General features: G+C 41.6%; 1 protein-coding gene and 1 pseudogene across 11 annotated transcripts in view; one reads left to right on the forward strand and one right to left on the reverse strand.

The window, feature by feature from the left end:
• The window catches only part of ARNT (aryl hydrocarbon receptor nuclear translocator), a 110,807-nt gene that overhangs the window by 80,146 nt on the left and 2,687 nt on the right, over positions 1-27,974 (forward strand). For 7 of the 11 annotated variants that reach the window (XM_051856015.2, XM_051856009.2, XM_051856017.2 and 4 more), the window contains 15 exons: positions 2,928-3,141; positions 4,312-4,414; positions 7,835-7,900; positions 8,312-8,397; positions 11,016-11,092; positions 13,264-13,398; positions 16,467-16,541; positions 18,381-18,532; positions 20,914-21,024; positions 21,206-21,275; positions 21,427-21,550; positions 21,740-21,842; positions 22,192-22,339; positions 25,493-25,655; positions 27,696-27,862. In XM_051856015.2, the coding sequence (XP_051711975.1) occupies positions 2,928-3,141; positions 4,312-4,414; positions 7,835-7,900; positions 8,312-8,397; positions 11,016-11,092; positions 13,264-13,398; positions 16,467-16,541; positions 18,381-18,532; positions 20,914-21,024; positions 21,206-21,275; positions 21,427-21,550; positions 21,740-21,842; positions 22,192-22,339; positions 25,493-25,655; positions 27,696-27,862 (1,794 nt within the window). 11 annotated transcript variants of the gene reach the window in all.
• On the reverse strand, positions 17,280-17,455 carry LOC127493812 (small nucleolar RNA SNORA73 family; annotated as a pseudogene).

Genomic DNA, 27,974 nt, shown 5'->3' on the forward strand with positions numbered 1-27,974 from the left:
AGAGTTTTGAAAACTGTTTAGCAAGCTGATAGATATTTTGGAACTTAACTTACAAATACAATAGGGTTGAAGAACAGTAGTGGAATCACAGAGGGATTACCACACCAATGGAATAAGTCCTCTTCCTTGCGTTTAGGGTTATAGACGATGAATCTGTTTTTAATTCCTGAAAGCAGTTTCTAGATTTAGTGATAGAAGAAGTCTCAGAGACCACCATTGTTCAGAGATGTGCTCTGTCACATTCAGTGCACCGTGAGAGAAATAGAGGAGGTAGACTCTTTCTTTTTTTTCTTTTTTTTTTTTTTTTGACAGGCAAGGTTAGATAATGAGAGAGAGACAGACAGAGACAAAGTTCTTCCCTCCGTTGGTTCACTCCCCAAATGACCGCTACAGCCGGCGCTGCGCCAATCCGAAGCCAGGAGCCAGGTGCTTCCCCCTGGTCTCCCATGGGGTGCAGGGCCCATGCACTTGGGCCATCCTCCACTGCCCTCCCGGGCCACAGCAGAGAGCTGGACTGGAAGAGGAGCAACCGGGACAGAATCTGGTACTGCAACTGGGACTAGAACCTGGAGTACCAGCACCACAGGCGGAGGATTAGCCTAGTGAGCCACGGCGCTGGCTGAGGCAGACACTTTCTGCCTTTCAAACTCAATCTGAATATAAATATGTGAGTGACAGAATACACATGCAAGTGAAATATGAGAAGAAAAGATAGAGAACGAATACTTTTCAAATTAATAATTTCTGTGGGAATAGATACATAGTTGCGGGATGGCTAAAGTTAATGGAGTGGCCAGACTTGAGTGAAAGTGGTTAGGGAAGTTTTTTCAGAGTACTGTGCTTCTTTTTTGATTATTAAAAATAAAACATTGTGGGAAAATTTGGGAAATACAGAAAATTTAATGAAGAAAACAGTTTACCTAAAATGCTGCTATTTTGTCTTTATTTTTAAATTTTTTAAAAGATGTATTTGTTTATTTGAAAGACAATAGAGGCCGACATACAGACAGACATGGAGAGAGTTAGAAAGAGATATATGTATCTGCTTGTTCAAGCCCCAGATAGCTGCAACAGCTAGGGCTCGGGCCGAATCCAGGAGGCTTGAAGTCCATCTTTGTCTCCCACACGGGTAGAGTGCCCAAGGACCTAAGCCATCTTTACTGCTTTCCCAGCTGTATTAGCATACAGTTGGATCAGAAAGGGAGCAGCCAGGACTTGAACTATCTCTAAATATGATAGTCTATTTTATTTCTAAATAGGATAGTCTAAATAAGATATCTATTTTAAAACACATATAGTACAGATTTTATAGCTGTGTTTGTTATTTTAATTTGCTCTGATAGTACACACACAGTTATTGATTCAACACACTCCGGGTAGAGAAACCAAGTGTTTTGTGCCTTCAATAATATAAAAAATGATGAACTAGTCATTGGTAGAAACAGACATGTAAATAAAACAATGAAGAACCATTTCTGTAATAGAGGTGTAGTAATAAGTCCTATAGAAATACACATGTGGAAAATTGAGGAATTTGGAAGTAATATAGATTTGGGAAATCAGTTAAGCAGAAACTTAGAAGTACAAAAGTAATTGGGTTATTCAAGGAAAGTCAAGTGGTAGTTTAGCATGCTTAGGCAATAATAGGAAGGTTGTCTGGATCCAATGATAGAATGTTTTGGTGTTATTTAGATTTCAGTTTTTTAGGCAATGGGAAGCAAGCCATCAAAATAGATTAGATCTGGTAGCAAAGGATGGATGGAGGGAGTAAAAGCAGCAAGACCACTTCATCAGTCTTGGCATCAGTCTTGGTGATGATGACAGTGAAGAAAAAGTAGGGCGTTAAACTGTCACTAGAATGTGAGGGGGAGAAGTTAGATGTTGAGGTTTCTAGCCTGGGAGGATGCTGTTAATCAAAAGGAGTTCTAGAAGAGTACAGTATTGTTTTTTGTGCAGGGAAATAATGATTGGGGATTTGAGATATTAACATTGCATTGCTGGGATAATATCTATTTGGGAATGTTTAACAGACTCTTCACACTCAGGTCTGAAAGTATAAGCTTAAAAAGAAAACTAGGCGGATACACATCTGGGAAGGTAGATATTAGAAGATATTAGAAGAAGGGAAGAGTAGATATTATTTCCCAGAAAGAAACTATTATATGAGAACAGAACTTAAAATAAGAACCTTGGAAATATCTACATTTAACGAAGCCTTGAACAAAGAGGAACCTGAATCAGGGGAGGAAACAAATGTGTGGTCTCATTGGAACTAAGTAAAAGTACAATTTAAAGAATAGAATGGATGGCAGTGTTAGAGTCTGTAGGAAGGTTGAATAAAGAAGACCCAGGAAGGGGACTCTAACTGGCACTTAGGAGAACATTCACAAGTTCCTTAAAAAAAAAATGCAGTGATTTGGAGTGAGGATTGCAGTACAATTTAGATATAATTGAAAAGTAAGATAATAGAACCAGTGAGTATAACATTCTTAGTATAAAATTGGCACTGAAAAGTAGAGATGAGTTGAGCTTAGTTGAGGGAAGATTTGTATAGAATTGAGAAAATTTGATCATGTTTAAGATCTGAGGGCAAAAAAAGATAAAGTGGGAATATTTGTTCAGCAAGAGCTAAAAAAAGAGACCAGAAAGATTGGGATGAAGGAGTCTGTGGTTGTTAGTAGTAAGCTTTTTTATTATTCTTTTTGAATACTGAGAGAAACAGGAAGAGGTAATTAGTGACGTAGAGAAATTGAGGAAATATCTATTGGCAATAACTTTCTTGTCAATGAAGGTTACATTTAGGGTAGAAATCTGGCAGTGAATCAAGCATGACCCACAGTTGCTTATGGAAAAATACATATGGCGTGAGTAGGAATATTTGTTTTTTCAGATTTCAGTATTAACTTTTATTTCTTTTCCTTGGGCAGGAACTGAAACATTTGATCTTGGAGGCAGCAGATGGCTTTCTGTTTATTGTCTCATGTGAAACAGGACGAGTGGTATATGTCTCTGATTCAGTTACTCCTGTTTTGAACCAGCCACAGTCTGAATGGTTTGGCAGCACACTTTATGATCAGGTGCACCCAGATGATGTGGATAAACTTCGTGAACAGCTTTCCACTTCAGAAAATGCCCTGACAGGTGAGAGTTATGTGGATGGGGAATGAGTGGGAAGTCCTTCTTTTCCTGAAGTGTAAAGGGATATTTTAGCTCTTTAAATTGGTTTCTTGACTGTGGCAAGGTTTCTAGAATTTTCCCCTTAATTAATATCAGTTCTTTTTATTCACATGCAGATTATCTAGTTTGTAGCTAGTCCTTAGAAAGTGTTTCATTAGTGATAATGTTAATTTGAAAGTTTATTATGTTAATATCATATAAAGGAAACCATAAAATCCAAACCTACGACAGGTTTTTTTTTTTCTGTTATACTAAAAGAATCATTTGGATAGTAGTCTTGTTTTCTACCCTCTTGAGCTTGTCTTTATGCTAGATTCTGTGGTAACAAAATTTTATTTCAAATGGGAGTGCTTATTCGTCTGTATACAAGGTATTTGTTATTGCTCTGTTCCTCCTTCCTCCCACTTTAAAGCTTTTGTTCTTTTTGCCATCATTTGTCTAGGGGGAAAAAAGTCACATCTGGTTCTGAGCAACTCTAGGAAAAGTTTTTAAGTGGAAACAAATAAAAATTGATAATTAAAATGCAAGAAATTCCAATATGGTTCTATTGTTCGGAATTGTTCCTATTGCTTCTATTCTATTGTTTCTATTGCTGCCAAAGCGAGCATTCCAGGATGGTTATTAATGTTGGTCTTTAGTTTTCCCTTCTTTTATGTTTTTATGCATTTGGTTTGCTTTGCTTTTTGGTTTTAGTTTTCCATTTCCCTAAAAGCTTGCTGTTTGTTTCTGTTTAATAAAGAAGAGAAACAGTTTTGGTTTGAGACAGATGTGTGTTTCTGTAGCATATAAAATTACTTGTTTTTAAATTGATGACATTCAATGTGTGTGTGTGTGTCTGTACTCATTGTACTCATGTGTATAAATAATCAGGCACAAGAATATAGCTTTGCCTCTTGCTGCTTTCCACTACACATTCCACTCCTACCTTCCTCTGCATAAAGTTATTTTCAGTGCTGCCTTTGGACTTACAGTGAGACTCATTGATGAAAATTGAAGTATTTCATGCTTGGCTTATTCTGTCATAAGGAAGGAGATCAAGGGGGCGCGAATATGATGCTTATTTTTGCCTCTGGTATCACCCTCTTTCCTACTCAGAAGAATGCATTTCAAACTGGTGTTCACGTTCTTCTTCAGGGCGTATCCTGGATCTAAAGACTGGAACAGTGAAAAAGGAAGGTCAGCAGTCTTCCATGAGGATGTGTATGGGCTCAAGAAGATCCTTTATTTGCCGAATGAGGTGAGTGTCAGGCTGAGGATTATCGTTTGGCATAGAAATAATCAAGAACTGAGCGTTTTGTTTCTGTCAGTGGAGTTAAAGTTTTAAATCAAAGTTTCAGTTAGTTTTTTTTGTAAGATTTATTTATTTGTTTGAAAGACAGAGTTACATATTGAGAGGAAGACCCAGAGAGAGAAAGAGATATCTTCCATTCACTGGTTCACTCCCTAAGTGGCTGCAGTGGTTGGGGCTGAGCCAGGTTGAAGCCAGGAGGCGGAGCTCCGTCTGGGTCTCTTACATAGATAGTAGGGGCCCAAGGACCTGGGCCATCTTCCAATGCTTTCCCAGGCACATTAGCAGGGAGTTGGCCCAGAAGTGGGACAGCTTGAAGTTGAAGCAGTACTCATATGGGATGCATCGCAGGTGGAGGGTTAACCCACCATGCCACAACACTGGCCCTCCTAGATTTTAAATTTAACTGTGAAGACCTAAGTGGGTTGTAACACGAATAAAATCTTTGTTAAGGGAGTCAACATTTACTGAACAATTACTGTGTGAAACACTGTGATACATGCTTTATTTCATCCCCAAACTGCCCTAGAGCATAAGATTCATGGTTACTATTTTGCTGATGAAAAAAAAGATGCAGAGAGCCGGCGCCGTGGCTCAATAGGCTAATCCTCCACCTTGCGGCGCCGGCACACCGGGTTCTAGTCCCGGTTGGGGCGCCGGATTCTGTCCCGGTTGCCCCTCTTCCAGGCCAGCTCTCTGCTATGGCCAGGAAGTGCAGTGGAGGATGGCCCAGGTGCTTGGGCCCTGCACCCCATGGGAGACCAGGAAAAGCACCTGGCTCCTGGCTCCTGCCATCGGATCAGCGCGGTGCGCCGGCTGCAACGGCGGCCATTGGAGGGTGAACCAACGGCAAAAGGAAGACCTTTCTCTCTCTGTCTCTCTCTCTCACTGTCCACTCTGCCTGTCAAAAAAAAAAAAAAAAAAAAAAAAAAAAGATGCAGAGAAATTAACTTCTCAAGGTTACAACAGATAGTATCTCATAAAGGGATTTTATTTTAATCCATAGTAGTCTGGCTCCAGAACCTATATTTTGTTCCCATTGCATCACAAGGCACATCCATATACTGAGACCATTTCTGCATTATTTGGTTTTGAAATTTTTTTGTGTCTTTCAGATAGTATTTAGAGTTTATAAATATACGTTATGCATTTTAGGATTTTGTAGAAAGAATGATAGTTCTTTCTATATAGCTAGCTGAAACATCTCTTCAAGTTACAAAATAAGTTCAGGTTCTACAATGGAACTTGTCATTGAACATATACATTGTTTATATATATGTAAACATGTACATAAATACTGGGAGTATACCTATTAGAAATGATCAGATTAAGGAAGGTTTTCCGGGAAAGGTGTAACATTGAGTATTATGTGGCTTAATGGTTTCTTTTTTTATTTTTAAGATTTATTTATTTATATTTATTTATCTGAGAGGTAAAGTTACAGTGAGAGGGAGAGACAGAGACAAAGGTCTTCCTTCTGTTGGTTCATTCCCCAAATGGCCACAACAACTGGAGCTACACTGATGCAAAGCCAGGAGCCAGATGCTTCTTCCTGGTCTCCTATGCGGGTACAGGGGCCCAAGCACTTGGGCCATCTTTTACTGTTTTCCCAGGCCACAGCAGAGAGCTGGACTGGAAGAGGAGCAGCCGGGACTCGAACCGGTGCTCATATGGGATGCTGGCGCTACAGGAGGAGTATTAACCTACTGCGCCATGGCACCTGCCCCTAAAGATTTATTTATTTATTTGAAAGAGTTACATAATGAGAGGAGAGGCAGAGAGAGAGAGGTCTTCCATCTGCTAGTTCACTCCCCAGTTGGCCACAACAGCAGGAGCTGTGCTGATCTGAAGCCAGGAGCCAGGAGCTTCTTCCAGGTCTCCCTCACAGGTACAGGGGCCCAGAGTTGGGCCATCTTCTATTGCTTTCCCAAGCCATAGCAGAGAGCTGGATCAGAAGTAGAGCAGCCAGGACTCAAAACTCATATAGAATGTCAGCAATGCAGGCGGCGGCTTAACCCACTACGGCACAGCACCGACCCCAAGGCTTAATGGTTTGCAATAGCCTCTGGACTCAGTCTGCTGGAGTTAGTTTTAGTCCATAGTATTCTGTGGTTTTTAATTCTTAGCTTCATATATCTTCTGAAATCTTGGTCAGATTACAAGCCTACTTTGTGCTTTGATTTTATCATCTAATGTTGGAAGTAATACTGATACTAAACTCACAAAGTTATGAGGATTAGATGAATTAATATATGTGAAGATATTTAGAACAGAGCATGGCATATATTAAACAGTAGAAGTTTTATCTACTGTTGTTATTTTAAAGAAATGAAAGAGGGGGTGGGTGCTGTGGCGTAGCAAGTAAAGCCGCTGCCTGCAGTCCTGGCATCCCATATGGGCGCTGGTTTGAGTCCCAGCTGCTCCACTTCCAAACCAGCTCCCTGCTTGTGGCCTGGGAAAGGGTTGGAAGATGGCCCAAGCCCGTGGGGCCCTGTACCCATGTGGGAGACCTGGAAGAAGCTCCTGGCTCCTGGCTTCGGATAGGCGCAGCTCCAGCCTTTGCAGCCAGTTGGGGAGTGAACCAGTGGATGGAAGACTGACCTCTCTGCCTTTTTTTCTCTCTCTGTGTGGTTCTGACTTTCAAATAAACAAATAAAACTTTAAAAGAAAAAAAAAAGAAATGAAAGAGAGAAAGTTGAGTTGAAGGGACCATTCCAACATATGGCCATGGCCAATGCAAAGACATAGGCAAGAGAAGATAAATAGCCTGAATTAACAAGCCACTGCCCTTCATTTGTAAGAAAGTTTTATTGGAACTAGCCATGCCCATTTGCCTATATATTGTCTTTGCTGATTTTATGCTATACTGCCAGAATTGCCTAGTTACAATAGACTAGACTGTATGATCTACAAAGCTGAAAATATTTACACTCTAGTCCTTTACAAAGTTTGCCAACTCCTGATATAGAGAATCTTTGCATTTGGAGAGCATATAGAATATTTTTTACTTCAAATTTTAGAACAGTTATATTTTTGAAGTACCAAATGTGACTTCCATTATCCCTCCTTGGTGTTAGGAGCATTGTTACCAATTTTCTGTGTCAAGATGCATTTAAAGCCTGTTACCGTACTTCACTAAAGAAGGTTCTTTCAGGAGACCAGGAGGAAGCACCTGGCTCCTGGCTTTGGATCGGCACAGCGTGCCAGCCTTAGCGGCCATTGGGGTGAACCAACGGAAGGAAGACCTTTCTCTCTTCTCTCTCACTGTCTAACTCTGCCTGTCAAAAAAAAAAAAAAAAAAAAAAAAAAAAAAAAGGTTCTTTCATTGTGCAAGCTGACTGCTTTGCATCTCTCTGCTCATTGAAACAGGTGTGGCAATAGCTCCGTGGACCCAGTCTCCATGAATAGACTGAGCTTTGTGAGGAACAGATGCAGGTGAAGTCCTAAGCAGTGAAAACCAAAGGGGTAACCAAAGACCCAACAGAGCATAACTTTCTCACCTGACTTACTGTAATACTTCCTTTCGTAGTCCTCACCCTCTTCCCTCGCCTCCTAGGTACTTTTTTCTGGCAGTATTTTTCTGAACTTCTAAAGTTTTTCTTGTTTTCCTGTTAAAGGAAGTTTACTTACTGTTTTGCCTGCTTTTCCTTGTGCTGTAGTTCTTTTCAGTTGTTTTCCTTTGGTAATGGTTGAAATTATGGTGGTTACTTTCGGGTGGGAGAGGTCCCAGCACTGATTGTCCTACTTTCAAAAACCAAGACTCTGAAGTTGAAGTTCCCAAGCCAGCATTGTCCTTTAAGAAATTTCTAGGTATGATTTTTCTTCTGACTGATACCACTCTTCTAGGAATGGACTTGGCTCTGTGAAAGATGGAGAACCTCACTTCGTGGTGGTGCACTGCACAGGCTATATCAAGGCCTGGCCCCCAGCAGGTAGGAAAGTTGGATGGTGATTCTTTTCGGTGCGTTTGGTTCCTCGCCAAGTCTAAGAAAGTTATATTTATTATGTGTTTGGTGTATGAAATGTACTTGGATGGAACCTGAAAGAAACAGCAGACCCCTTCACATACACTATTGAGCTTGTATTCCACTTGGGGAGATGATATACTCAGATTTGAAAATGTCTCACTAATGGCTGTGTCACAGCATAGTTTTTAAATGTACAAAATCATAATTATATATACTGAATACCTATGCTTTTAAGCAGTGGTTACTAAAAATCATTGGGATTATTCACTTGAGAAGTCTTTCTAAATTAGTTACAAAACTTTGAGGGAAATGGTGAAAATGGTTTGATTGTAGTAATTAGAAGGAGATGCTCTCTGCAAGGGCCTTAAATGAAGTTTTAAGCTGATTAGCTTTATTAGAACTTGAGGTCACAGAGATTATAAGAAAGGTGTTTTTTGCTGGGATCAGTTTGTTTTTTTTTGTTTGTTTTTTTGTTTTTTGTTTTTGTTTTTTGTTTTTTGTTTTTTTTTGACAGGCAGAGTGGATAGTGAGAGAGAGACAGAGAGAAAGGTCTTCCTTTTGCCGTTGGTTCACCCTCCAATGGCCGCCACAGCTGGCGCGCTGCGGCCGGCGCACCGCGCTGATCTGAAGGCAGGAGCCAGGTGCTTCTCCTGGTCTCCCATGGGGTGCAGGGCCCAAGCACTTGGGCCATCCTCCACTGCCTTCCCGGGCCACAGCAGAGAGCTGGCCTGGAAGAGGGGCAACCGGGAAAGAATCTGGTGCCCCGACCTGGACTAGAACCCAGTGTGCCGGCGCCGCTAGGTAGAGGATTAGCCTATTGAGCCGCGGTGCTGGCTGGGATCAGTTTTTTTTTTAAAAAGATTTATTTATATATTTGAAAGGCAAAGTTACAGAGAGGCAGAGGCAGGGAGAGGGAGAGGGAGGGAGGGAGGGAGGAAGGGAGAGAGAGAGAGATGTCTTCCATCCACTGGTTCACTCCCCAGATGGCTGCATCAGCTGGAGCTGTGCTGATCTGAAGGCAGGAGCCAGGAGCCTCTTCCAGGTCTCCCACACAGGTGCAGGGGCTCAAGGACTTGGGCCATCTTCTACTACTTTCCCAGGCAATAGCAGAGAGCTAGATCGGAAGTGGAGCAACTGGAACTCGAACTGGTGCCCTTGTGGGATGCCGGTACTGCAGTCGGCGGCTTTACCCACTATGCCATGGCGCCAGCCTTGGTGGGGGAATCAGCTTTTTAATTGACTTTTTTTTTTTTTTTTTTTTTTTTTTGGACAAGCAGAGTGGACAGTGAGAGAGAGAGACAGAGAGAAAGGTCTTCCTTTGCCGTTGGTTCACCCTCCAATGGCCGCCACGGCTGGCGCGCTGTGGCCGGCTCACCGCGCTGATCCGATGGCAGGAGCCAGGTACTTACCCTGGTCTCCCATGGGGTGCAGGGCCCAAGCACTTGGGCCATCCTCCACTGCCTTCCCGGGCCACAGCAGAGAGCTGGCCTGGAAGAGGGGCAACCGGGACAGAACCGGCACCCCGACCGGGACTAGAACCCGGTGTGCTGGTGCCGCAAGGCGGAGGATTAGCCTAGTGAGCAGCGGCGCCGGCTTAATTGACTTTTAAGAGTTTGCAAGCCTTAGAAACTTTTTACTTCCCTGCTAGTTGGGTGTCACTGTGAATTAAGGATTTGGGTAAGACAGAAACTAAGGAAAAAAAAAAAAAAACAGGCAGCAAGGTTTTATGTTTAGAAAAGACATTCAACTTTGGATTTGGAAAAACCTGGGTTTGATTCCTGGCATTGCTATTATTATTGCTATTTATTAGTGATATAACCTAGGATAAGTTGCTTGACTTTTATAAACTTCTCATCTGTACTTTGGAGAGAATACATTCCATAGAGGGTTATTATGAGGATTAGATTTAGTGTAAGGAAAGCATCCAGCCCAGTACCTCATATATGGTAGCCATCAATAAATACTAATACAAAAAAATACCAATAAGTGGAAGTTAATATAATTAAGGAAAATATTTTAAGGAATGAGGTAATGACATCTGAACTTTGTGATCTTTGTATTGCATAAAACATAGTTTAAGGTACATAAGATCTTTACTTCTTTTGTGTAGCTATCAACAGAAGTACTATTTTTGTGAATAAAAATAAAATAGCTATGCAAAGAATAAGGAAGAATTACATTCTTCTTCACTTTCCCATGTAAAATATTATTTTTCTCTTTTCCAAGGGACACAAGTAACTCTTAGTGTTTGGCATAAATTCATTTTTGGTTGTTTGCTTACTTCAGATCACAGGTTGGGCAAGACATCTGTTCTCTGGTCACAGAGGGGCTGCTTCACATGTGTTTGATTTAGCTAGCATAGTGTTTGGAATACCTCGAGTGAGCCTTATAGTCTTTAATTTATTATAGTTAATATGGCTGAAATATATGAATTTATGTATATATTTTATATCATGAGTAGCACATATAGTAAATTTTATGTAATTGTACCTTTATTTTTAACATTCTCATTTATCATTCTCTCATGCAAAACATTTGAGTCTGAGAGTTCAATTAAACTTTTTAACCTCACCTTCCTGAAGGTGTTTCCCTCCCGGATGATGACCCAGAGGCTGGCCAGGGAAGCAAGTTTTGTCTAGTGGCCATTGGTAGATTGCAGGCAAGTGTGAATTTTCTACATTTACATCCCTTTTAAGTTAGAAAAAATCTTCAGGACTTGTTCAGGTTAATTTTCTTTCATTCTCTGAATACAAGTAAAGAATTCTGTAAGACTCCAAAAATTTGAAGGAATATGACATTCATAGTAAATGTTGGTAATCTTGAGTTTAGCATAAGTTGGAATATTGCGGGGGATGAGGGGGAGATCTTTTCCCCTTATCTTTCTTGTGTTTAGCTTTATAATATTGAATTTTCTATTTCTGATGAATTTCCTTTGTCTCTATGCGAAAGAAGAAATATCCTTTTCATTATATCATTACATGACTGACAATAGAGAGGTGGAATTAGCTTGATTCTTCTCACAAGTATAGATAAGTTTCTTGGTTAGTTGGACCTTAATGATTTTTTGATCTGGGTAGTGAGCACAGCCTAAGCAGGTGAAAGCAGATTTTTAAAAAAATTATTTATTTTGAAAGACGGAGTGTCAGGGAGTAACAGAGAGATAAGTCCTTTATCCACTGATTCTTTCCTCAAATGGCCACAACAGCTGAGGCTGAGCCAGGTGAAAGCCAAGGAGCCTGGAACTCCATCTGGATTTCCTATGTGAGTAGTAGGAACCCAAACACCTGAGCCATCATCTGCTGTATCCCAGGCACTCTCCAGTATGTGATGTGGGCATCCCAAGTGGCAGCAACATGTTGTTGTTTTAATATTACTTACTTATTTGAGAGACAGATACTCCCAAAGGATGCTTCACTCCCCAGATGTCCATAATGATCCATATCTGGGGCTGAAGCAAGGATCCAGGAACTTAGTCCGTGTCTCCCATATGAATGGCAGGAATCCAGTCACTTGAGCCATCAATCCAGGGTCTGTATTAGCGAGAAACTAGAGTTAGGAGAACTGGATAGTGAACCCAGGAACCCTGATAGGGAACATGGGCATCTTAACTGCTAGGCCAAATATGCCTGCCCTAGCAGTAGGTGAGTTTTGAGTTGAATTCATTTTTTTCCCCTTACTTTTTTAATTTGGTGAAGCATATGGGAGTCATGCCAGCTCTCATGACCTCTCTGAATGTGATGTCAATTTTCCTTTGGATGATACATGGAAGTTGGGAAGTTCTTAAAACTGGCATTTTCTTTGTCTATGCACTGATGATGAGTAGATGGGGGAATACATCTATAAAGAATGGTATCATTTTCATGGAATCAACTCACATGTCCATAAATTGGCAACTGGATGAAGAAATTATGGTGTATATACGTGATAGAATACTATTCTATCATTTTCCATCCTGTCTTTTGCAACAAAATGGATGCAAATGGAGACCATTATGCTTAGTGAAATAAGCCAGTCCCCAAAAGACAGATACCATATGTTTTCCCTGATTTGTGGTATTAATACAAAGAGTACAAAAAAAGTAATGTGTATGAGCGAAATTGACATTTTGAGATTGGATTAGTGTTTATAGCCCTTGTCTGTACTCTAGAGGAATAGTGGTTTTTCTACTTAGTACTTGTTGAATTATTTTTTTTTTTAAGATTTATTTACTTATTTGAGAGTCAGAGTTATAGAGAGAGGGATAGACAGACAAAGATCTTCATCTGCTGGTTCACTCCCCAAATGGCTGCAATGGCCAGAACTGAGCCAGTCTGAAGACAGGAGCAAGAAGCTTCTTCCATGTCACCTGTGTGGGTACTCGGGCCCAAGCACTTAGACTAACTTCCGCTGCTTTCCCAGGCCATAGCAGAGAGCTGGATTAGAAGAGGAGCAACTGGGACACAAACTGGCACCCATATGGGATGGCAGTGTAGCAGGCAGAGGCTTAACCTACTATGCCACAGTGCTAGTCACTGTTGAATTCTTTATTTAATGGAGGGTTAAGCTTATGATTATAAAGAAAACTGAAGGTGTGTCACTGTGGAAATTCAAAGAACAATGGGAAGGAGGGAGTAGAGAGGGTGAGAATGAGTGAGGGAGGGCAGAGTGGGAAGTATCATTATGCTAATAAAACTATATATGTGAAATTTCCATATATATGTATATATATGTACATATATATTTGTGTATATGTGTGTATATATATATATATATAAGCATTAAAGTATTTTCATAGAACAACAAGAAAAAAGAATGTTGTCATTTTACCTCATTTTATATCTTCACTCTCAGGTAACTAGTTCTCCCAACTGTACAGACATGAGTAATGTTTGTCAACCAACAGAGTTCATCTCCCGACACAACATTGAGGGGATATTCACTTTTGTGGATCACCGCTGTGTGGCTACTGTTGGCTATCAGCCACAGGTGAGGAGCTGGAGCTATTAATTATATTACTAATACTTAGGCCTCTGTTTTCCCTTGCTGTGTTGAGATTACAAAATCATGTAATACCAGAGATAGCAAAAACATAGCAGCCCCAGTTCAGAGAAAATGATACTATTCGGTCAATACCTAAATTTATTTTTAGCTTCCTGCCAAGGCTGATATCCCATCTACAGAAATAATGTTTGTGAAGTCAGGTGGGAGCAGTAGGTACAGATGTGTATTTGTTTTCTGTTACTGATATGAATACAGATAATGATACATTTTAATTAGTTATACTTGTATGGTCACTTTTTGATAATTCATGTACATACCCAAGTAAATAGTAACACATAAAATATGCAAGATTAGCACCTATCATAATTTACTCATTCAGGTGACAAATTAACTATCCTTGAATTGACTTGTTATATAGATTTTCAAAACTATCAAGACCAAGGGAACGTTTGGCAGTGACTTTGTAAAGAGGTCAGTAAGAAAGAGATTTTGAAAACAAATAACAGAATTGAATTGATACTGTCTGATTCAACATTTCCTATTAAACAGTTATTACCAGGACAGTGTTGTGGTAGTATAAACACAGATACATAAATCAATAAATCAGAATAGATTCTGTTCTCATATTTATGGGCAACTGATTTTCATCAAAGTTGCCAACATGCTTAAATGGGGAAAAAGTCTTTCTAACAAGTAGTGGTAAAACAATTAGATATCTAGATGCAAAAAAGAAAAGGACTTAGACCTTATCTCACACCATACACAAAATCAATTCAAAGGCTTAAATATGTAGGAGCTAAAATTAAAATAAACTTCAAAGAGAGAATCTTTGTGATCTTGAGATAGGCAGAGGTTTCTTATATGATGCTAACATCATGGTTCACAAAAGAGGAAAACTGATAAATTGGATTTTATCAGTTAACATTTGTCCTCTAAAAAGGATATTATTAAGAAAATGAAAAGACCAGATGCAAACTTGGAGAAACTATTTACAAATCATACCTATAAGAAAGAGTTTTTATCTAGAATATGTAACTCTTATAACTAATTAAAACAAATAGCCATTAAAAAAGGTCACAGGATTTGACATTTCACTACAGAAGAAATAGGAATGGTGTATAAAGAGATGTTCAATATCATGAGGCATCAGGAAAGTGAAGATTAAAATCACAACGAAATGTCACTGTGTAATACAGTCACTGTAATCAGGAAGTTTTAACAAGAATAGAATCCTCCTAAATCATTGACAGACATGTAAAGTGGTACAGCTACTATACAAAATATTTTGGCAGTTTCATGAAAGTTAAAATTGTACTCACAGCCAAGCAGTTCCACTCCTGGGTATCTACCCATACCTAAGAGAAGTGAAAACCTGTTCACACAAAAATCTGTACACAAATATTCAAAGCTCTATTACTTGTAATAGCCAAAAAGTAGAAACAATCTACATATCTATTAACATTTTATGAATGAATGTAGGCTGTGTAAAGTTCATTTTAAAGTGCTGCTGAGCAAAGCAGTAGAGAAAACTATTGATGCATGAACTTCAAAAACATGCTAAATTAAAGAAGTAAGACCCAAAAGGTAGCACAGTATATATAAAATTTCTAGGAAAGACAAAACTAAAGAGGCAAAAAGCAGATCAGTGGCAGCTTAGAGTAAGGATTGACTTCATATGAGCACAACGGAACTTTCTGAGGCAATGAACATTTTTTTTGGTTAAGATTTATTATTTATTTGAAAGTCAGAATTACAGAGAGGTTGGGGAAAGACAGAGATCTTCCATCTGCTGGTCCACTCCCCAGATGGTCAAAACAGCCAGAGCTGGGTGAGTCCAAAGCCAGGAGCCAGGAGCTTCCTCCGAGTGGCAGGAGCCCAGGTACTTGGACCATCTTCTTTTGCTTTTCCAGGCACATCAGCAGGGAAGCTGGATTGGAAGTGGAGCAGCCAGGACTTGAACTGGTGCCCATATAGGATGCTGGCGTCGCAAGCGGCAGCTTTACCACTGCGCTACGATGCCAGCCCTGAGAACATGTTTTAAAACTAAATTTTGGTAATGGTCACACTGTAAATTTACTGGAAGTCATGAAATTGTGTACTTATGGTAAATGAACTGTAAATGTAAATTATACCTAAAAAATTGGAGCTGGCACTTTGACGTAGTGGGCTAAACCTCTACCTGTGGCACTGGCATCCCATATGGGTGATAATTGTAGTCCCAGCTGCTCCTCTTCCAATCCAGCTTTCTGCTATGGCCTGGGAAGGCAATAAAAGATGGCCCAAGTGCTTGGGCCCCTGCACCCATGAGGGAGACCTGAACGAAGCTCCTGGCTCCTGGCTTTGGATTGGCCCAGCTCTGGCTGTTGTGGCCATTTGGGGAGTGAAACAGCAGATTAAAGACCTTTCTCTCTGTTTCTCCCTCTCTCTGTAACTCTACCTTTCAAGTAAATAAATAAAATCTTTAAAAAAAATTATACCTAAAATTGGTTATATGCAATTAAAATAAATGAATAATATTCTGATAAGGGAATATATCCTGGAAGCTAGTTTAGGAGATTCCATCTTTTCTTTTTCTTTCTTTCTTTCTTTTTTTTTTTTTTCTATAAGATTTTATTTATTTGAGAGGTAGGGTTACAGACAGAGAGAGGAGAGACAGAAAGTTCTTCCATCCACTGGTTTACTCCCCAAATGGCCACAATAGCAGGAGCTGGGCCTGGCTGAAGCCAGGAGCCAGAACCTTCTTCCAGACCTCCCACGAAGGTGGAGGGGCCCAAGCACTTGAACCATTTTCCTCTGGTTTCCCAGGCCATAAGCAGAGAGCCAGATCAGAAGAGGAGCAGCTGAGATACAAACTGACGCCCAAATGGGATGCTGGTGTCACAAGTGGAGGCTTAGCCTGCTATGCCACAGCATCAGCCTGTTATTTCTCTTCACAATTAACTATAATCTTAGGATAAAAACAGAAGTAGTAAAACTCAAGTCTGCAGCTAATGGTCCAAGAAAATTAGATGATCATACAAATATAAACCTTACTCTTATTTTTTCCTTTTTAGGAACTCCTAGGAAAGAATATTGTAGAATTTTGTCACCCTGAAGATCAGCAGCTTCTAAGAGACAGCTTCCAGCAGGTAACTTTTGTTCCTGGTTTGGACTAAAATAAATATTTTTATTTATGACATTCATGCTACAACTGTTTACTGACCTCTGATTAATTGACCACTGTGGCAGGCACTATACTTTTATGCTTTTAATACTTGACCTGTAAAAACTAGATCAGTAGTTTGAGACTATGGATAACATCCATGGTATTTCTGTTTGGCTCTGCCTACTTACTGTCTTGTGCTTAACCAACTGTACCATAGGAGCTATCTTTAAAATATTCAAGCTATTGTTTTCTTTGTTGAGCTGTAGATTATTGTAGAGAAACTCACTTCACAGAGTTCTTTGGTAGATAGTTGAGAGTGAATTGTATGCTAACTTACTTGTAATTTTCAGGCCCTTGCCCTGAAAATATATGGTGACTTTTTAAGTTTTTTTTTTTCCAAAGTCATCTTTATTTCAGTTCACAATAAATAAATATAATTTCTTTAGAGCTGTAAGCATTTTACATCAGAAATACATTGGTTCTCTAAAAAACTCCAAAACCTCATGAATCCAGAAAATCTTTAAAATGTGCTGTTTTTTAAAGAAATTCTTTACCAACTCTTGCTAAATAAAGGAGCTGATGCCCAAAAGTCAAGTGTGGCTTCTGTTCTCTCCCCGAACAAGTTGTTTGGAATCCTAAGAGAATTCTGCAAGAACAAAATAATTTATCAATGCAATGAGACAAATAGGAGGAAGTCTTCCTCAGACTGAATGTTCCAGGCAGCTGTTTCCTGCATGGTTTGTCTGCCCAGTCTTTATCCACAGGACTCTGAGAAGCTGTAGGAATATGCAAGTGCAGACTCAAGGCCCAGCTTCCTCTCCAGCGGCTTGGGAAGGGACTGTACATCATCGGACAGGGCCCTGTGCTCCCCTATGCCTCATGGGGTGTCCACGTTGGATTTTTTTTTTTAAGTTTCTAAGGATTTTATTCAGTGGGTGAAATGCACAAGAGAATGAGGGTTTTATTTAGGGGAGAAAGAGAAGTCTAGAGGCTAAGTCGGGTCCATACCAAGCAGAGAGCAGTCACGTACAGCAAGCATGCAGGCAGGAAGGCAGAGAGCGGGCAGCCTGAAGGCACGGGGCAACAAGCAATATTTGGTGACTTTAAAAGACTTAGCTTTAGATAGCAGCTCTTACTTTATATAGGACAAGGTAAATAGTTTCTTTAAGTCTCAGTAGTATCCTTGCAGATACACAGTGTATATAATAATAGTACTTACATTCAGAGGATTGTTGGGAAGATTAAATAGATAATGCATATAAAGCACATAGTCCAGTTCTTGGTACATGATAATTAGAAAATAAATATTAGCTGTTAATCCTTTTTTTATTGCAAGGGTGTATCAAAAGATTATATTCAATTCTTGAGACTAGAAGCTCAAATCATCTAAAATTACTTACTTTTACAAAACAAAAGAAAACAAGACTAAAGCCAGCTTAGGTAAGCCTCTATGGATACTGTGAAAACAGAAATTCTCATGTTTGCAGGGAAAGCTGAATCCACTGTCATTAAAGTTAAATTTTGGGTATGGATTTGTAAAGTATCTTTAGTAGGCTTTTAGGAGCAGTAGGGAAATAATCTTTTCCCTCCTCCAAATGATTGTTGTTGTTGTTTGATTTTGACTGGAATGGTCAGAAAGTTTTGGATTCCTAGAAAAAAGATTTAGTGACTTATTTTTTACTCTTTTGTGTTGTTTTAACATTGAAAAAAGATTGGTGTTTCAAGGACAATGACATAAGCGTTTTACAGTTGTAGAAAGTTTATTTAATTTTCTAAGGAAAGTTTTCTTTGAGTTCGACTGATGGTATGAAAACCTTTTCAGGTGGTGAAGTTAAAAGGCCAGGTGCTGTCTGTCATGTTCCGGTTCCGGTCTAAGAACCGAGAGTGGCTCTGGACGCGAACCAGCTCCTTTACTTTCCAGAACCCTTACTCAGATGAAATTGAGTACATCATCTGCACCAACACCAATGTGAAGTATGTACCTTGCAGTCCTTTTCCAGTGTTGGGATTTTTTCATGGGCCAAGTCTGCTTCTTTTCTAACCAAGCTGTCTTCTTTTCTGCTTTTCCATTGGGAAACATTTAGAGTTGGAAGTTTCTCATTATTCAGATTCTCACAGGATTTGGGCTAGTTGAACGAGGTAGAAAGAGATTTTAACAAACAATGCCCTGCTACCCATGTGGAGACCCAGATTGATTTCTGGGCTCCCAGACTGGTCCTGTCCAGGCTGTTCACTTGGGGAGTGAACCAGCAGATAGGAGATCTTTCTCTTTCTGCCTTTGAAAAAAAAAAATAAAAGCCAGTTAGATCTTTAATTTTTTTTTTAATAAAAAGTGCTGCTGTGAGTGTTCCTGTGCTAGTTTTTACATGAATGCACATTTTCATTGTCTTCTGTTCTCTTTACCCAGGAGTGGAATTTCTGAGTCAAATGATAACCCTATTTTACTCTTTTTTGTTTGTTTGTTTTTTAGATTTATTTATTAGTCCAATGCTATGGCATAGTAGGCTAAGCCTCTGCCTGTGGCACTGGCATCCCATATGGGCACTGGTTCGTGTCCTGGCTGCTCCTTTTCCAATCCAGCTCTCTGCTGTGGCCTGGGAAAGCAGTAGAAGATGGCCCAAGTGCTTGGGCCCCTGCACCCACGTGGGAGACCCTGAAGAAGCTTCTGGCTCTTGGCTTCGGATCAGCCCAGCTCCTGCTATTGCAGCCATTTGGGGAGTGAACCAACAGATAGATCTTTCTCTCTGTCTCTCCCTCTCTCTGTAAGTTACAGACAGAGAAGGTCTTCCATCCGTTGGTTCACTCCCTAGATGGCTGCAACAGCCAGAGCTGGGCCAATCTGAAGCCAGTAGGCAGGAGCTTCTACCAGGTCTCCCACATAGGTATAGGGGCTTATGCACTTGGGCCATCTTCTGCTACATTCCTAAATCATTATCAGAGAGCTGGATTGGAAGTGGGAAAAAAAAGCAGCCGGGATTTGAACTGGCGCCCATATGGGATGCCAGCGCTACAGGCAGAGGCTTAACTTCCTATACCACAGTGCTGGCCCTCTCTATTTTACTCTTTGAAGAACTGACAAGTGGTTCTTTAAAGCTGTCTCTTCAGCACTGTAGGAGGCTGTGGTTTTTCAGCATCCTGTAAACACTTATTATTGTCTCTCTTTTTTTACTGTAGCCATCCTAGTGGGTATCAGTTGTCAGATTACTTCCTTACCATTTCATCTACTGTAAAATTGGCATTGAGTGTAGCTCTTGAATATTGGAATACAGATAATTAGCATGTGTGAATAAGACTTGATGACAGTGGTTAGTCAGTGAAATCCAAGTTTTAAAGCTTATAAAGTTTAATTAACAGTAAAATTCATGAATTGAGTTAGTAATTTTTATTAATTTAGGCCTCAAGCTTATAGTCATGGTCATGGTAGATTTTGTTCTTGTCTCTTTTTGTATTTTTATGTTACACAACAACCATCATTTTGTTTCCATTATGTTTAAATTTTGAAGTTTTTAAGTTCTTTTAAGGATTCAAGTTTCTGGAAATAATGGCTCTGCCTACTTTTACACATAATCTCCCCAACCATGATTAATTTTAATTGTCTTTTAATAATTTTTGAAAATATTTTCTTTATCTAAAATTTAGAAAGTATTCAAAAGTATAGGGGGAAAGATAAAATTCTCGTACACCAGATAGTCTGTGTTAATGTTTTAGTGCAGGGGCCGGCGCTGGTTAATCCTCTGCCTGCGGTGCCAGCATCCCATATGGGCGCCGGTTCTAGTCCTTTCTGCTCCTCTTCTAATCCAGATCTCTGCTGTGGCCTGGGAAAGCAGTAGCAGATGGCCCAAGTGCTTGGGCCCCTGCACCCACATGAGAGACCAGGGAGAAGCACCTGTCTCCTGGCTTTGGATCAGCATAGCTCCAGCTGTTGGGACCATTTAGGGAGTGAACCAGTAGAAGGAAGACCTTTCTCTCTGTCTCTCCCTCTCACTGTCTATAACTCTACCTCTCAAATAAATAAATAAAATCTTTATTAAAATGTTTTAGTGCATATATTTTCAATTTTTTGCTTGTACTATTTAAAAACACTAAGAATATATACACATCCACAACTAACAGGTATTGATTATCTAAGAGTTAGAACCCAAAGAAATGAACCCTCGTGCCTGTGGACATAGTGTCTTATACCACATTGTCCATAATGTGAATTATTTGCTGAAACTGAAGTCCTAATTTACCTGTAGAATTAAACCTTAAAGTTGATTTATTAGTGATTGCCCTACCTACAGATGAATCAGCAGAGCTTTTTGTTCAAATTTTTTTTTCTTTTTATATTTGTCCTCTTTATTTTGTTTTCCCAGAAACTCAAGTCAGGAACCACGGCCTACGCTGTCTAACCCAATCCAGAGGCCACAGCTAGGTCCTACAGCTAACTTACCCCTGGAGGTGGGCTCAGGGCAGCTGGCCCCCAGGTAAGAAGAAGTGGAAGAATTATCTCTTGAGCCATTACTAGCCTAGAGAATAGCCAGCTGCAATCCTCCCCCCCTTTTTTTTTTGTTAGATTTATGTTTTTAAGGCCTGTTCCCCAGATTGTTCTTTAAAATCTTTTTTCCCTCATTTCTCTCCTCTCTCACACTGGTCTTTAACAAATAGGCAGCAGCAGCAAACAGAACTGGACATGGTTCCAGGAAGAGATGGACTGACCAACTATAATCATTCCCAGGTGAGTATCTGTTTTCTTCCCTGAAGAGTACAGTAAGCTTAAGAATTTCCTCCAGTGCCAGTTAGAATGTGTGTGCATTTTGTATGAATTTGAGGGTATTGGATTGCCATATTAAACCTTTAATGATCATTTTTATCATTGTGTTCCACAGATTTCTGTTCAGCCTGTTGCAACTACAGGGCCAGAACATGGCAAGCCCCTTGAGAAGTCAGATAGTCTATTTGCCCAAGATAGAGATCCAAGATTTTCAGAAATGTATTCCAACATCAATGCAGGTATTTTCTTCCTCATTCTCCTCTTAAAATCTCATTTAGATCACTTACTGATGGGCCTGCTGCTGCCCAGTCAGTAACCTTCCAACATATTCCACTCAATCATAACACCTCATGAGTGAGTAGGAACTTGGTGAACTCATACACTACAGCCCCTTGACCGGCCCTCCCGCAACTCCTTTTGGTCCACAGATCAGAGTAAAGGCATCTCCTCCAGCACTGTCCCTGCCACCCAACAGCTATTCTCCCAGGGCAACACATTCCCTCCTAACCCCCGGCCGGCAGAGAATTTCAGGTGAGCCCCATGTACGTGTGCTGCTTGACAGGGCACAGAGGTATTCAGTTGCTGAATCCAAGTTTTATTCTCCCCTTGCTTTCTCTGGTCTTTTCAGACAAAGTGGTGGAGCTTTTAGGACCTCCTGTTTCTTTGCACCTCTCCTATTTCCATGTTCTAGTTCCATCTCTGTGTGTCCTGTTCAGTGTATGTTCGCAGTCTTTCTTGTCTTTTCCAAAATCTGTTATCGATTTTCCCTTAACACCAAGGAAGTCAAGGGGATCCAGGGGTAGCACTAGATTGTCCTTTGTTCCAAGCTCCTGTGGTAAATCTATTTTAATAAGTGACTTCACTATTTGTTCACTTCTAGGAATAGTGGCCTGGCCCCTCCTGTAACTATCGTCCAGGCATCGGCTTCTGCAGGGCAGATGTTGGCCCAGATTTCCCGTCACTCCAACCCCACCCAGGGAACAGCCCCAACTTGGACCCCTAGCACCCGCCCAGGCTTCTCTGCCCAGGTACAGACTCTCACCTGTCTATCCCATGTGTGTTGTTTTGTTCGGTTCCTTGGGCTTTTTCCACATGTAAAATTATTGTTGTCTATCTTAGATAATTTCTTCCCTGTCCTTGGTCCCTACCTTCTGATTTTCATCTTTGTTGAGAGCAGCTAGATAATTAAGACATCCACAGATAGTCCAAAAATCTCATCCAGTTCGTAGTCCATTGTTTTCACAGATTCACCTGAGGTCAGAATTGCTCTTCTACAATATTTTTTTTTTTTTTTTTTTTTTTTTGACAGGCAGAGTGGACAGTGAGAGAGAGAGACAGAGAGAAAGGTCTTCCTTTTGCTGTTGGTTCACCCTCCAATGGCCGCCGCTGCCGGCGCGCTGCGGCCGGCGCACCGCGCTGATCCGATGGCAGGAGCCAGGAGCCAGGTGCTTCTCCTGGTCTCCCATGGGGTGCAGGGCCCAAGCACCTGGCCCATCCTCCACTGCACTCCCGGGCCACAGCAGAGAGCTGGCCTGGAAGAGGGGCAACCGGGACAGAATCCGGCGCCCCAACCGGGACTAGAACCTGGTGTGCTGGCGCCGCAAGGCGGAGGATTAGCCTAGTGAGCCGCGGTGCCAGCCCTTCTACAATATTTTAAGCAAGTTTTTTTTGCAGGTCTTTTTGGAATAAATTATTTTTTTTTAAAGATTTATTTATTTGAAAGAGTTACACAAAGAGAAAGGAGAGGCAGAGAGAGAGCTGAACCGATCTGAAGCCAGGAGCCAGGAGCTTCCTCTGGGTCTCCCACATGGGTGCAGGGGCCCAAAGACTTGAGCCATCTTCGACTGCTTTCCCAGGCCATAGCAGAGAGCTGGATCGGAAGAGGAATAACCAGGACTAGAACCGATGCCCATATGGGATGCCGGCATTTCAGGCCAGCGCTTTAACCCACTGTGCCACACGCCAGCCCCAAAAAGTGTTTTCTTTACATAGAATACGAGTATACTTCAAAAAGTTGGTGGAGAGTATATTAAAAAATATTCATAGAAATTCATAGAATTCAAATTTCATGCATTTGGAAGTCTTAAAAAAGTTCATGAAAATGCGTATTACTAGAAAACTGTGGACGAAGGGGCCCAGTGTTGTGATACAATGGGTTAAGCAGCCGCTGCCTACACTGCCAGCATCCCACAGAGTACTGGTTTGAGTCCTGACTGTTCTACTTCTGATCTAATGTGCCTGGGAAAGCAGCAGAAGATGGCCCAAATGCTTGGTCTCCTGTACCTGCATAGGAGACCAGGATGAAGCTGTCATCTCCTAGCTTCAGCATGGCCCAGTCCCGGACATTGCCATCTAGAATAGTGAACCTAGTGGATTGAAGTTTATTTTCTCTCTATCTCACTCTGTGACTCAGCCTTTCAAATAAAGAAAAAATCTTCTTACACATGTTAAATTTCAAGTAAGCTGCTGCTGCTTTTTTTTTTTTTTTAGATTTATTCATTTAGGGGCCAGCACTGTGGCATAGCTACCACCTGCAGTGCCAACATCCCATATAGGCACCGGTTCGAGTCCCAGCTGCTCCACTTGATCCATCTCCCTGCTAATGTGCCTGGGAAAGCAGCAAAAGATGGTTCAAGGTCTTGGGCCCTGAACCCACATGGTAGACCCAGAAGCTCTAGGCTCCTGGCTTCAGATTGGCCTAGCTCTGGCTGTTGCGGCCATCTGGGGAATGAACCAGTGAATGGAAGACCCCTCTCTCTCTGCCTCTCTCTAACTGTGCCTTTCAAATGAATAAATAAATCCTTAAAAAAAGTACATTCTGGGCCGGCGCCGTGGCTCACTAGGCTAATCCTCCGCCTAGTGGCGCCGGCACACCGGGTTCTAGTCCTGGTTGGGGCGTCGGATTCTGTCCCGGTTGCCCCTCTTCCAGGCCAGCTCTCTGCTGTGGCCCGGGAGTGCAGTGGAGGATGGGCCAGGTGCTTGGGCCCTGCACCCCATGGGAGACCAGGAAAAGCACCTGGCTCCTGGCTCCTGCCATCGGATCAGTGCGGTGCGCCGGCCACAGCGCGCCGGCCGCGGCGGCCATTGGAGGGTGAACCAACGGCAAAGGAAGACCTTTCTCTCTGTCTCTCTCTCTCTCACTGTCCACTCTGCCTGTCAAAAAAAAAAAAAAAAAAAAAAAAAAAAAGTACATTCTTTAAAAATTAAAAATTATTCATTTATTTGAAAGGCAGAACAACAGAGAGAGAAAACACTTATGTCCACTGGTTCAGGTCTCCCACTTGGGTGGCAGGGTCCCAAACACTTGGGCCATCTTATGCTGCCTTTCCTAGGCTATGAGCAGGGAGCTGGATTGAAAGTAGAGCAGCTGGGACACAAATTGGTACCCATATGGGGTGCTGGTATTACAGTCAGTGGCTTTATCAGCTGTGTGACAATATCAGCCCCATAAATCTTTTTTTTTTTTTTTAAGCAAACTACAGATGAAATTCAAAAATTTTTGCACCAGCATAAAATTATCTTTTAATTGCATTTTCCATGAACTTTTTGAAGTATCCTTATATTATTAATTCTTTAGTTTCATATAATTTCATAGTTTTTTAAAATACTTTTACTTAATTCTCACTTTTTATCTATATTGTTATTTTATTTATTTGAGAGATGAGCAAGAGAAGGAGAGTGTTCCCATCTACAGATTCATTCCCCAGATGCTTGAAACTATAAGGGCTGGGCTGAGCTGGGCTGGGCTGAAGTGAGGAGCCAGGGATGCATTCCAGGTCTCATGAGTGGGTGGCAAGAATTCAGTTACTTGAGCCACCACTGATGCCTCATAGGATCTGCATTAGCAGGAAGGTAGAATCAGGAGCTGGAGACTGGAAATGAACCCAGGTATTCCAGTATGGGACATGGGCATGCCAGCAGGCAGCTTAACAGCTACGCTAAATGCCTTCCCCTCTTACAGCTTGCTTTTATTAGTCCCATAATTCTTTGCTTTTTGTACGTTTATCTCAGCTGCCTAAAAATAATGTCAGGAGAGACTGAGAGTTAATCAGAAGAAATATACAGTAGGAAATAAGCGATGAGCCTTATTCAATAGAATGCAGTATTGACTGTGTTCATTCTAACATGAATGTGCAATAATGTTAACATTCCATTTATCGTGTTTCCTCGTATGTATTTAGCAGGTGGCTTCCCAGGCTACAACCAAGTCTCGTTCTTCCCAATTCGGCGTGGGCAACTTTCAGTCTCCGTCCTCCTTCAGCTCCATGTCCCTCTCCAGCACCTCTACTGCATCATCTGGTGCTGCTGCCTACCCTAGTCTGACGAGTCGTGGATCCAACTTTGGTTAGTTTTTTTTTTTTAAGATTTGTTTATTTATTTGAGAGGCAGAGTTACAGAGAGAAGGAGAGACATAGATCTTTTTTTTTTTTTTTTAAGATTTATTTATTTTTACTTGAAAGAGTTACACAGAGAGAGAAGGAGAGGCATGGGGTGGGGGGGCAGTCTTCCATCTGCTGATTCACTCCCCAGTTGGCCACAATGGCCGGAGCTGTGCCGATCCGAAGCTAGAAACCAGGAGCTTCTTCCGGGTCTCCCACATGGATTCAGGGTAGCAGAGAGCTGGATTGGAAGTGGGGCAGCTGGGACTTTTCCTGCTACACCACAGCGCTGGCCCTGAGAGAAAGAGAAAGATCTTCTATGCACTGGTTTACTCTCCAAATGGCTGCAATGGCTGGAGCTGAGGCAGGCTGAAGCCTGGAGCCATGAACTTCTGCTGGATCTCCCACATGGGTGGAGGGGCCCCAAGTGCCTGGGCCAACTTTTGTTGCTTTCCCAGGCCATAGCAGAGAGCTGTATCAAAAGTGGAGCAGCCAAGACTCAAACTGGTGCCCATATGGGTTGTGAACGCCACAGGCGAAGGGTTAACCTACTCTGCCACAGCACAGTTCCCAACTTTGGTTAGTTGACACCAGAGGGAGGGTAATAGGAAAATCATACCACTAAAGAGAAAAGATTTGGTAGTCAAAATTATTTACTTGTGTCCTATGTGCTTTGATGTAATTGTAGGGAGATGCAGTATGACTAGTCCATTTGTAATTTAAAACCTACCCACAAGCTGGTGTTATGGTGCAGTGGGCTAAGCTGCCACTTGAAATCAAAGAATCCTATATTAGGACGCTGGTTTGAGTCCCTGCTTCTGTGCTTCCAGGCTGACTCCCTGCTACCCACTTTATTTTTTTTATATTATTTATTTTTTTGGACAGGCAGAGTGGACAGTGAGAGAGAGAGAGAGAGAAAGGTCTTCCTTTACCGTTGGTTCACCCTCCAATGGCCACCACGACCGGCGCGCTGCGGCCGGCGCACCGCGCTGATCCGAAGGCAGGAGCCAGGTGCTTCTCCTGGTCTCCCATGTGGGTGTGCAGGGCCCAAGGACTTGGGCCATCCTCCACTGCACTCCCGGGCCACAGCAGAGAGCTGGCCTGGAAGGGGCAACCGGGACAGAATCCAGCACCCCGACCAGGACTAGAACCCGGTGTGCCGGCGCCGCAAGGCGGAGGATTAGCCTAGTGAGCTGCGGCGCGGCTGCTACCCACTTTAAAGACCCAGATGGAGTTCCAGGTTCTTGGCTTCATCCTGGCTCAGCCTGACCATTCAGCCATTTTGGAAATGAACCAGAGATGCAAGATGTCTTTTTCTCTGTCTCTCCACTCTGTCACTCTGCCTTTACAATAAATAAAGTCTTTAAAAATAAGTAAAATAAAACCTACCCACATAAAATACCTTAGCACATGTAGCAAAGGACATGTAAAATATTATAATTAGTAGCATGCATTTTTTCAAGATGTATTTATTTGTTTGGAAGAATTACAGAGAAAGAGGTAGAGACAGAGAGAGAGATAGAGATATCTTCCATATCCTGGTTCAGTCACCAAATGACTGCAATGGCCAGGGCTGGGCCAGGCCAGAGCAAGAAGCTTCATCTGGGTCTCCCATGTGGGTCCAGAGGCCCAAGGACTTGGACCATCCTCCACTGCTTTCCCAGGCACATTAGCAGACAGCTGGATCAGAAGTGGAGCAGCTGGGTCTTGAACCAGTGCCCATATAAGATGCCGGTGCTGCAAAAGGTGGCTTAACTCGCTGTACCACAGTGCTGGCCCCAGTAGTGTACATATTTAATCTATGAGCAAATGACTCTTTGGAAAGGCTACCTATGGAAGAAAAATTAATTTGGGGCTAGGTTTTGAAATAGAAGAGGCATTGATTGGCTATAGAGGACAGGAGGTATCCTAGGTAAAATAAATGGCTTGCTTATAAGTTTGAGTCAGTTTCTCCTCTCCAGTTGAATTAGTAGATTGAAAATTTTTATTCTTGTTGTATTTCTAGCTCCTGAGACTGGGCAGACTGCAGGACAATTCCAGACACGGACAGCAGAGGGTGTAGGTGTTTGGCCACAGTGGCAGGGCCAGCAGCCTCATCATCGTTCAACTTCTAGTGAGCAACATGTTCAACAGCCATCAACACAACAACCTAACCAGCCTGAGGTCTTCCAGGTGAGAGACTGAGAAGACTCCAGACAATTAGAAAATTAGAAAGAAATTAGGAGAGAAAAGGTCAAGGAGAAGAGACTGAAAAGGAAACATGCCTGGATTGAGGTGTTTGTTA

Source organism: Oryctolagus cuniculus, chromosome 7, assembly GCF_964237555.1.
Source record: "Oryctolagus cuniculus chromosome 7, mOryCun1.1, whole genome shotgun sequence".
Classification (NCBI taxonomy): domain Eukaryota; kingdom Metazoa; phylum Chordata; class Mammalia; order Lagomorpha; family Leporidae; genus Oryctolagus; species Oryctolagus cuniculus.